The 12,063-nt window shown below is 47.5% G+C and overlaps 1 protein-coding gene across 5 annotated transcripts in view; it reads left to right on the plus strand.

Annotated features, from left to right (window-relative positions):
* The window catches only part of ATXN2L (ataxin 2 like), a 531,841-nt gene that overhangs the window by 283,956 nt on the left and 235,822 nt on the right, over positions 1 to 12,063 (plus strand). For all 5 annotated transcript variants that reach the window (XM_069243921.1, XM_069243920.1, XM_069243923.1 and 2 more), the window contains 2 exons: positions 594 to 666; positions 1,033 to 1,217. In XM_069243921.1, the coding sequence (XP_069100022.1) occupies positions 594 to 666; positions 1,033 to 1,217 (258 nt within the window). The remainder of the gene's footprint in view (positions 1 to 593; positions 667 to 1,032; positions 1,218 to 12,063) is intronic.

Raw genomic sequence — 12,063 nt, forward strand, 5'->3', positions numbered from 1 at the left:
CACCAGCACACACAAGCTGTGAGGCAGTGTGCATATGCTGAGTGAGGGGTCCCTAGGGTGGCCTAAGACATGCTGCAGCCCTTAGAGACCTTCCCTGGCCACAGGGCCTTGGGGCCAGGGTACCATTTACAAGGAACATATCTGTGTGCCAGAGCTGTGCCAGTTGTGGGAGCAAAGATACATTTAGAAAAAACACTGGTGCTGGGGCCTGGTTAGCAGTGTCCCAGCACACTTTCTATCATAACTGGCATCAACAAAAGGCAGTGTCGGGGGTAACCATGCCAAGTAAGGCATTTCCTTAATCTCTGTAGTTTTTCTCCCTTCCTCTTTCCCAGCTTTAAGTGGGACGTGCTGCCTTTCCTTCCAGCCTGATGGTATGCCTTCTGCCATGCTTTACATTTTTGTGATTCAAAACCTGTACTTTCCTGTGGCTCCACTTGAGTCCAGAGCCATGGGCGTTAATTGTCATCTCTGCCCACTTGAGGTTCTAGCTCACAATGATTTTTTTTTCCACACTAAACTCCCTGTGCATGCTATATTCTAACACACTAACATGCCAGAACCTGATTAACCTTAGCTTTTTATCATTACAGGCGCCACAGATGTACCAGTACCCAGTGTCTAACTCTGTTCCTGGACAGCAAGGAAAGTACCGTGGTACAAAAGGTAAGAAGTTCTTCTGTGGAAGTGGACTGGTATTTAGAGGACAAAGAACTAGAAAATATCCAGGATAGAATCTATAGTGCAAAGGTGGTGCTGATAAAAGCTCAACTATTGAAGCTGTAAGTTGGGGCATGCAGATCAGGTCCTGGGTATAATGTTGAGCTTGGTAGAGGCAGCTTTCCTTAAACCCAGGCTACACACACACACACACACACACACACACACACACACACACAAGATGTTCCAGACCCCGCTTTAAATAACACTAGTATTACCCTAGATGAATTTGTGCATGAGCAGGTCGGAATCTGAATATATTTGTAAAGGAAATGATTATTAATGATAGCTTGTTGGGATTTTCATTGCCAGGTCCTCTCCCACCTCAGAGAGCAGAGCAGCATCAACCCAATTCTGCACCACCAATATTGCAAGCAGCAGCAGCCGCAGGACCTCCATTGGTGGCAGCTACTCCTTATTCCTCATACATCTACAACCCACAGCAATTCACTGGACAACCAACGCTTATGCAGCCAATGGCCCACTACTCCTCGCAGGTAAGAATTTAGTTGTGTTTTTGTTCTTTCAAGTCTTTACTGAGGAAGCACTTTTTCTTAATTTGGTACTGCACAGTCTGAAATTCAGAAAATCTTACCTGTTCAAGGATTTGGTCCTTTTGGAGAGAAGTTATGGATGTAGTGTGTGTGAATATAGGTTTGTATAATAAACATGTGTAGCATGTATTGGCTGCAGATACACCAGCTGTGGACTTAACATGGTACGAATATATGCTTACAAGGTAAGTAACAATACTCCATATTGGAGGAGTTCAGCTGAAAAAAATACAGAATCCTTTGAGCTTGACTGCTGCCACCAGGATGACCCAGATTCTAAAGACTGGGTTGGACCTAGTGAAAGCCCCATCTAAGGGGCTCCTTGAACTCCAAGCTCCCCCTCCCAAAAACCACCCCCCTCAAAAAAAGCTGTACTCCGAGCCATAAAAAAAAAAGCACTAAAGCCTCTTTCTGCGAAGAGATCGATCACCCCATAAGGGCTTCGTGTTAAGATACCGTGTGAGGGCCTCAAAGAAAGCAGAAGAAGCTGTTTATACATCTGGACATTTGCAAAATGACTTCCGGACCCCCTCAGTTCAAGACTTACTCTGATCATAAAGAAGCTAAGGCTGGCCTTTAAATACTAACCTGGCCTTGACCCCTGCCACCTAACCCCAGAAGGGTCCAGGACTAAGCCAATAGTCCGCCACTGGTCTTACCCTTACCTACAACACTTCCACAACCACTGCTACCCTCACAGCTGTCCAGCGTCCCCTTTAACAGGCATGCCTTGCTCAGTGTATGCTTTAGCTCCTCGTTAATGTCCGTTTTGATGGTGAGTAACCCAAACCAAGAAATCAAAAAGAACAGACATTGCAAAATCCATGTGTCATCTACAGTTCCCCGACTCCTAGGTCTGTCTATACAGACAGCACGCATGGGGTGTGTAGGAAGCTGGCTATCTATGCAGTGTACCAAATGTTGGGGTACACTATGTAGATAGTACAGGAGGCCCTTATTGGTTTACAGGGATAAAAGTAGTAATCCCAACAGCTCTTTTGTGGCAGCATGGGCAATCAGTTAGGCTTTTCAGAGGTTAGTGCTAAGCATTTGTTGAAACCAGAGTCAATAATTGAGAGACACACTGGTAGGAGGCTGGCTCAGTTTATGGTGTACACTTATTCTCTGGCACCCTATACTGAGTCAGGCAACCCCTAGGGGTAGTGTTTAGGTCTCCAGATAGTAAAGGCTCTCTAAGAGTAGCTTTGAGCAGCTAAAGCTTATCTAGAAGGAGTGTTAAGTTAATGTAATCCTACAGGTGCCCGGATGCAGGGTTATCATCGACCGGGTGTCTCATAGGCTAACACAGGACCATCATGGTTGGACTTTTATAGATTCAGGACCCTTCTTAGTGGACCCCAAGGAAACCAGTTGGCACTAAAGTTTGGAGAGTGCCCTCACCTGTGGATACCCAGAAGACTGGAGTGTTGGACATTGACTCTGTATATACGATCTCAAATTTAGAGATAGTGTGCATAGATTCCAAGGGTTCCCCTTAGAGGTTGATAGTGGCAAAATTAGATAATACTAATGCTCTATTTTGTGGTAGTGTGGTCGAGCAGTAGGCTTATCAGAGGGTAGTGTTAAGCATTTGTTGTACACATACAGGCAATAAATGAGGAACACACACTCAAAGACTTACTCCAGGCCACTAGTTTTTATATAGAAAAATCTTTTCTTAATTTTAGAACCACAAGATTCGAGATTTGAAGTAAATACATAAAATGCAAGGTGTGGGGGGGGTGGTGGTGGGGGGGGGGGGTTGTGGTGGTTTGGGGAGGGGGGGGTGTTCTTGGTCCAGCCACTGACTGGGCTAGGAAGAGGTCTGTCTGCTGGTCACTACTGCACTGGAAGGTGGTTCCTCTCGGTTCTGGGGGCTGCGGGTACAGTGCTTGGTCCAGGCATCGAGTTCCTTGGTTCCAGGCGGTTGCGGTCAGGGGGGAGCCTCTGGATCATCTTGCAGGTGTCGCTGTGGGAGTGAGTGAGTGAGGGGGGGGGTCGACTCAGGTTACTCACTTCATCGTACTTGCCTGGGAGTCCTCTCTGTGGGAGGTGTTAATTCCCTGGAGCTCGAGCCGGGGGCGTCGGGTGCAGAGTGAGAAGTCTCACTCTTTTGATGGGAAGAGGGAGTTCTTTGGAAGTTGCTAAAAAGTTGCAAAGTTGTTGCTGTTTTTGAACAGTGCTGCTGTTCTCGGCAGTTTCTTGGTCCTTCGGGTTCAGGGCAGTCCTCTGAGTCCTCAGAGGTCGCTGGCCACATGGGCAGAGTGCCTTTGTCACTCTGTGGCCAGGAACAAATCCTGTACTGGGTGGAGGTGCTTTTCACCTCCCCCTGTAGGAACTGTAACACCTGACGGTGAGCCTCAAAGGCTCACCCCCTTTGTTACAGTGCCCCAGGGCATCCCAACTAGTGGAGATGCCTGCCCCTCAGGCCACTGCCCCCACTTTTGGTGGCAAGGCTGGAGGAGATAATGAGAAAAACAAGGAGTCACCCACCAGTCAGGACAGCCCCTAAGGTGTCCTGAGGTGTGACCCCTACCTTTAGAAATCCTCCAACTTGAGTTTGGAGGATTCCCCCAATAGGAATAGGGATGTGCCCCCCCTCCCCACATTGAGGAGGCACAAAGCAAGTGTAGCCACCCTCCAGGATAGTAGCCTTTGGCTACTGCCCTCCCAGGCCTAAACACACCCCTAAATTTAGTATTTAGGCGCACCCAAGAACCCAGGAAATCAGATTCCTGCAACATGAACTAAAAAGGACTGCTGACCTACAAGCCTGCAGAGACAACAGAAGACAACTGCTTTGGCCCCAGCCCTACCAGCCGGTCTCCTGACTTGAAAACCAGCAACAGGGACCAGAAACCTTTGAAGCCTCAGCGGACTACCATGAACCCCAGGAACTAGAAACTCCCGTGAGCAGTGGCTCTGCTCAACAACCAACAACAAACCTGCAACTTTTCTAGAAATTCAAAGACCTCACTCGCCCCGCCAGAAGCGAGAAACTTCACACTCTGCACCCGATGCCCCCAGCTCGAGATCCAGAGAACCAACACCACAGGGAGGACTCCCGGGCGACTAAGACCCCGTGTGTAGCCTGAGACGATCCCCCTGGACCTCCACAGCAATGACTGCAGAGAATCCAGTCTCTTCCCCTGATCGCGACTGCCTGTAACAAGGGAACAGACGCCTGGACCAAGCACTGCACCCGCAGCCCCCAGGACCAGAAGGAACGAATTTCAGTGCAGGAGTGACCCCCAAGTGACCCTCTGCCTAGCCCAGGTGGTGGCTGGCCCGAGAAGCCCCCCTGTGCCCTGCCTGCACTACTAGTGCCCCCCCACCCCACCCCCCCCAGGTCCCTCCTATTGAAACCAATACAAGACCAGACACCTACTTTGCACACTGCACCTGGCCACCCCTGTGCCGCTGAGGGCGTGTTTTGTGTGCCTACTTGTCTCCCCATCCTCCCGCAGTACTCTACAAAACCCCCATGGTCTACCCCTGAGGACGCAGGTACTTACCTGCTGGCAGACTGGAACTGGAGCACCCCTGTTCGCCATAGTTGCCTATGTGTTTTGGGCACCTCTTTGACCTCTGCAGCTGACCGGCCCTGAGCTGCTGGTGTGGTAACTTTGGGGTTGCCTTGAACCACCAACAGTGGGCTTCCTATGCCCAGGAACTGGGACTTGCAAGTGCCTTACTTACCTCACAATCTAATACTTACCTCCCCCAGGAACTGTTGATTTTTTGCACGGTCCACTTTTAAAATATTAATTGCCATTTTAACAAAAACTGTGTTATTGCTCTAATTCAAAGTTCCTAACTTAACTGTGTGGATTACCTTGCATTTTATGTATTATCTTGAACTTGTGGTTCTAAAAATAAATTAAGAAAATATATTTTTCTACATAAAAACTATTGGCCTGGAGTAAGTCTTTCAGTGTGTTCCTCATTTATTGCCTGTGTGTGTACAACAAATGCTTAACACTACCCTCTGATAAGCCTACTGCTCGACCGCACTACCACAAAATAAAACATTAGAATTATCTAATTTTGATTATCTTATCTCCAAGGGGAACCCTTGGACTATGTGCACACTGTCTCTTACTTTGAGATAGTACATACAGAGCCAACTTACTACAACTGGCATTACCAAAAGGCAAAACGTTAGGGGTAACTATGCCATGGAAGGCCTTTCCCTACTACAAGGATCCTAGGACCATAGACAATACAGACTATAGCAGGAGTCGGTGTACCTCATGACTCAAGACTTCTAAAAAGAAAACAACTTGAAACATCGAAGCCCAACTCTAAATGGTAGCAATAGGATAAGAATATGCATCTATAGCACTACACGCTACAAATAGATGCTTCCAGGCTAAGTAACATTAATTTTCTTTGTCAACCACGAAAAAGAAAGATGGGACAGTTACAGAATCAAATCTCCACATGGTGGAATAATGCACAGTATGTAAATCCAAAATGGCTTCAGGCTGAAAGTTATTGCAAGTAATTAACATTTTTTGAGGAGGGAACTAATTTATATATGCACGGAGTGACATTATGGTACGTCACGGAACAAATATTGAGTATAGTCTTGTGGGTGTAATAGAAGTGCAGGGGACTCCAACATTAACAAACCCAGCTTCCCCACCAAATTCCCCCCCATACATAGAGTACATACTGCACACATACATACTACATACACTTTCTGTAGTTAACATGCATATATGAAGGTCAAGAACTCCATATTAGGACGAACTTAACTGGGCACTTTACAGGGAACTTGAAGAGTTAGAGGTATAAGGTCAGTGCTTCTGAATATGTACACGCTGCCACATTTACTCCCTAAGCTACTTTGGTAAGGAGTGCTGTGCTAAAAGGTCGGCTCCTAGGATTGCGGAGTTCCTTGGAAGAAAATTAGTAACAGTTCTGTAGGAATTGTATAACGGTAGAGCTTAGCAGCTTTGTGGAGCCATGCATTTTGGGCAGTGATCATATGCCAAAGCTTCCTCAGTGACATTTGTTATAATCTTTGCGTCGATTCTTGGAATATTACTCAATAGTGGCTCACTTGCAATCTTGCATTGCCTTAATCATGGAGTGCACATAAGTAGTACATTGACTTTACTCCAGTATTGGAACTTTCATAGATTCACATGCTTGAATCATTCCCCGTCGTCGAGATGGGAGGGCCCGGTACAATTACACAAGTATTGTTGAAATATATTAACACAAGGGCCCTAGGCCTCTTCAATTTAGTAGTCTATCATAGTCCTTTTAAGAAAAAGGACCAAACTTGAGCATCCACCAATCAGACACCACCCTCTAGAATCCTCCTGAGAGAAGCTCCAGCACCTCATATTTTCTACCACACGTCGTGCTAGGGAGTCTCCTCCGAGCTCTGCTCTTTATTCACACCTTTGGATTAGCTTGAAGCTATTTTTTCTCTGCTAAAACTTGTTTTGACTGATTGGGGTTACCACCTACAACATGTCTGACAAGGAGAAGAAGGGTTTATTCAGAAATTGCAAAACTTGTGGTAAGAAAAGACTACATTCTGAATACCCTCATCAGGATTGTATATTCCGCCTCTGTAGGAAGTTGGCTCTGTATATACTATTCAAAGTAAGAAATAGTGTGCACAGAGTCCAAGGATTCCCCTTAGAGGTAAGATAGTAGCAAAAGTAGATAATTCTAATGCTCTATTTTGTGGTAGTGTGGTCGAGCAGTAGGCTTATCAGAGGGTAGTGTTAAGCATTTGTTGTACATACACAGGCAATAAATGAGGAACACACACTCAGACAAATTCCAGGCCAATAGGTTTTTATGTTGAGAAATAACTTTTCTTAGTTTATTTTAAGAACCACAGGTTCAAGATGTACATCAAACACTTTAAATGTAAAGTACTTCACTTAGATACTTTAGGAACTTTTAAAACAATATCATGTACAGTCTTTGTAAAAATGGCAATAAGGTATTTTCAAAGTGGACACAGTGCAAAAATCAACAGTTCCTGGGGGAGGTAAGTAAAGGTTAGATTAGGAGGTAAGTAAAACACTTACAAGTCTCAGTTCTGTGACATAGGCAGCCCACCGTTTGGGGTTCAAAGCAACCCCAAAGTTACCACACCAGCAGCTCTGGGTCGGTCAGGTGCAGAGGTCAGAGGTGCCCAAAAGACATTGAAACCGGAGCACCCATGTTCTCCATAGGCGCCTGTCTGCCAGCAGGTAAGTACCTGCGTCCTCTGGGGGCAGAACAGGGGGGTTTTGTAGAGCACAGGGGGCACAAGTAGGCACGCGAAACACACCCTCAGCGGCACAGGGGCGGCCGGGTGCAGTGTGCAAAGCAGGTGTCTGGTTTTGCATAGGATTCAATGGACGGACCCAGGGGTCACTAGTGGTGCAGGCATGGGGTGGGGGGGAGGGGAGATTCTCGGGACAGCCACCACCTGGGCAAGGCAGAGGGTCTCCTGGGGGTCACTCCTTGTAAGGAAATGCCTCCTTGGCATGGTTGCCCCCTGACTTTTTGCCTTTGCTGATGCTATGTTTACAATTGAAAGTGTGCTGAGGCCTGCTAACCAGGCCCCAGCACCAGTGTTCTTTCCCTAACCTGTACTTTTGTATCCACAATTGGCAGACCCTGGCATCCAGATAAGTCCCTTGTAACTGGTACTTCTAGTACCAAGGGCCCTGATGCCAAGGAAGGTCTCTAAGGGCTGCAGCATGTCTTATGCCACCCTGGAGACCTCTCACTCGGCACAGACACACTGCTTACCAGCTTGTGTGTGCTAGTGAGGACCAAACGAGTAAGTCGACATGGCACTCCCCTCAGGGTGCCATGCCAGCCTCTCACTGCCTATGCAGTATAGGTAAGACACCCCTCTAGCAGGCCTTACAGCCCTAAGGCAGGGTGCACTATACCATAGGTGAGGGTACCAGTGCATGAGCATGGTACCCCTACAGTGTCTAAACAAAACCTTAGACATTGTAAGTGCAGGGTAGCCATAAGAGTATATGGTCTGGGAGTCTGTCAAACACAAACTCCACAGCACCATAATGGCTACACTGAAAACTGGGAAGTTTGGTATCAAACTTCTCAGTACAATAAATGCACACTGATGCCAGTGTACATTTTATTGTAAAATACACCACAGAGGGCACCTTAGAGGTGCCCCCTGAAACTTAACCGACTATCTGTGTAGGCTGACTAGTTTTAGCAGCCTGCCACAAACCGAGACATGTTGCTGGCCCCATGGGGAGAGTGCCTTTGTCACTCTGAGGCCAGTAACAAAGCCTGCACTGGGTGGAGATGCTAACACCTCTCCCAGGCAGGAATTGTCACACCTGGCGGTGAGCCTCAAAGGCTCACCTCCTTTGTGCCAACCCAGCAGGACACTCCAGCTAGTGGAGTTGCCCGCCCCCTCCGGCCAGGCCCCACTTTTGGCGGCAAGGCCGGAGAAAATAATGAGAATAACAAGGAGGAGTCACTGGCCAGTCAGGACAGCCCCTAAGGTGTCCTGAGCTGAGGTGACTCTAACTGTTAGAAATCCTCCATCTTGCAGATGGAGGATTCCCCCAATAGGGTTAGGATTGTGACCCCCTCCCCTTGGGAGGAGGCACAAAGAGGGTGTACCCACCCTCAGGGCTAGTAGCCATTGGCTACTAACCCCCCAGACCTAAACACGCCCTTAAATTTAGTATTTAAGGGCTACCCTGGACCCTAGAAAATTAGATTCCTGCAACTACAAGAAGAAGGACTGCCTAGCTGAAAACCCCTGCAGCGGAAGACCAGAAGACGACAACTGCCTTGGCTCCAGAAACTCACCGGCCTGTCTCCTGCCTTCCAAAGATCCTGCTCCAGCGACGCCTTCCAAAGGGACCAGCGACCTCGACATCCTCTGAGGACTGCCCCTGCTTCGAAAAGACAAGAAACTCCCGAGGACAGCGGACCTGCTCCAAGAAAAGCTGCAACTTTGTTTCCAGCAACTTTAAAGAACCCTGCAAGCTCCCCGCAAGAAGCGTGAGACTTGCAACACTGCACCCGGCGACCCCGACTCGGCTGGTGGCGATCCAACACCTCAGGAGGGACCCCAGGACTACTCTGATACTGTGAGTACCAAAACCTGTCCCCCCTGAGCCCCCACAGCGCCGCCTGCAGAGGGAATCCCGAGGCTTCCCCTGACCGCGACTCTTTGAACCTAAAGTCCCGACGCCTGGGAGAGACCCTGCACCCGCAGCCCCCAGGACCTGAAGGACCGGACTTTCACTGGAGGAGTGACCCCCAGGAGTCCCTCTCCCTCGCCCAAGTGGAGGTTTCCCCGAGGAATCCCCCCCTTGCCTGCCTGCAGCGCTGAAGAGATCCCGAGATCTCTCATAGACTAACATTGAAAACCCGACGCTTGTTTCTACACTGCACCCGGCCGCCCCCGCGCCGCTGAGGGTGAAATTTCTGTGTGGGCTTGTGTCCCCCCCGGTGCCCTACAAAACCCCCCTGGTCTGCCCTCCGAAGACGCGGGTACTTACCTGCAAGCAGACCGGAACCGGGGCACCCCCTTCTCTCCATTCTAGCCTATGTGTTTTGGGCACCACTTGGAACTCTGCACCTGACCGGCCCTGAGCTGCTGGTGTGGTGACTTTGGGGTTGCTCTGAACCCCCAACGGTGGGCTACCTTGGACCAAGAACTGAACCCTGTAAGTGTCTTACTTACCTGGTAAAACTAACAAATACTTACCTCCCCTAGGAACTGTGAAAATTGCACTAAGTGTCCACTTTTAAAACAGCTATTTGTCAATAACTTGAAAAGTATACATGCAATTTTGATGATTTGAAGTTCCTAAAGTACTTACCTGCAATACCTTTCGAATGAGATATTACATGTAGAATTTGAACCTGTGGTTCTTAAAATAAACTAAGAAAAGATATTTTTCTATATAAAAACCTATTGGCTGGATTTGTCTCTGAGTGTGTGTACCTCATTTATTGTCTATGTGTATGTACAACAAATGCTTAACACTACTCCTTAGATAAGCCTACTGCTCGACCACACTACCACAAAATAGAGCATTAGTATTATCTATTTTTACCACTATTTTACCTCTAAGGGGAACCCTTGGACTCTGTGCATGCTATTCCTTACTTTGAAATAGCACATACAGAGCCAACTTCCTACATTGGTGGATCAGCGGTGGGGTACAAGACTTTGCATTTGCTGGACTACTCAGCCAATACCTGATCACACGACAAATTCCAAAATTGTCATTAGAAATTGATTTTTGCAATTTGAAAAGTTTTCTAAATTCTTAAAAGACCTGCTAGGGCCTTGTGTTAGATCCTGTTTAGCATTTCTTTTAGAGTTTAAAAGTTTGTAAAAGTTTGAATTAGATTCTAGAACCAGTTTTAGATTCTTAAAAAGTATTCCAACTTTTAGAAGCAAAATGTCTAGCACAGATGTGACTGTGGTGGAACTCGACACCACACCTTACCTCCATCTACAGATGAGAGAGCTAAGGTCACTCTGTAAACTAAAGAAAATAACCATAGGCCCCAAACCTACCAAAATACAGCTCCAGGAGCTTTTGGCAGAGTTTGAAAAGGCCAACCCCTCTGAGGGTGGCAACTCAGAGGAAGATGATAGTGAATTGGAGGAAGATTCCCCCCTACCAGTCCTATCTAGGGAGAACAGGGTCCCTCAAACCCTGACTCCAAAAATAATAGTCAGAGATGCTGGTTCCCTCACAGGAGAGACCAACACCTCTGAAATCACTGAGGATAGCCCCAGTGAAGAGGACATCCAGTTAGCCAGGATGGCCAAAAGATTGGCTTTGGAAAGACAGATCCTAGCCATAGAGAGGGAAAGACAAGAGATGGGCCTAGGACCCATCAATGGTGGCAGCAACATAAATAGGGTCAGAGATTCTCCTGACATGTTGAAAATCCCCAAAGGGATTGTAACTAAATATGAAGATGGTGATGACATCACCAAATGGTTCACAGCTTTTGAGAGGGCTTGTGTAACCAGAAAAGTGAACAGATCTCACTGGGGTGCTCTCCTTTGGGAAATGTTCACAGGAAAGTGTAGGGATAGACTCCTCACACTCTCTGGACAAGATGCAGAATCTTATGACCTCATGAAGGGTACCCTGATTGAGGGCTTTGGATTCTCCACTGAGGAGTACAGGATTAGGTTCAGGGGGGCTCAAAAATCCTCGAGCCAGACCTGGGTTGACTTTGTTGACTACTCAGTGAAAACACTAGATGGTTGGATTCAAGGCAGTGGTGTAAGTAATTATGATGGGCTGTACAATTTATTTGTGAAAGAACACCTGTTAAGTAATTGTTTCAATGATAAACTGCATCAGCATCTGGTAGACCTAGGACCAATTTCTCCCCAAGAATTGGGAAAGAAGGCGGACCATTGGGTCAAGACAAGGGTGTCCAAGACTTCAACAGGGGGTGACCAAAAGAAAGGGGTCACAAAGACTCCCCAGCAGAAGGGTGATGAGACAACCAAAACTAAAAATAGTAAAGAGTCTTCTACAGGCCCCCAAAAACCTGCACAGGAGGGTGGGCCCAGAGCCTCTTCACAAAACAATGGGTACAAGGGTAAAAACTTTGATCCCAAAAAGGCCTGGTGTCATAGCTGTAAACAGCATGGACACCAAACTGGAGACAAGGCCTGTCCCAAGAAAGGTTCCACTCCAAACTCCCATCCAGGTAACACTGGTATGGCTAGTCTCCAAGTGGGATCAACAGTGTGCCCAGAGCAAATCAGGGTCCACACTGAAGCTACTCT

This window comes from Pleurodeles waltl, chromosome 7 (genome assembly GCF_031143425.1).
Source record: "Pleurodeles waltl isolate 20211129_DDA chromosome 7, aPleWal1.hap1.20221129, whole genome shotgun sequence".
Classification (NCBI taxonomy): Eukaryota; Metazoa; Chordata; class Amphibia; order Caudata; family Salamandridae; genus Pleurodeles; species Pleurodeles waltl.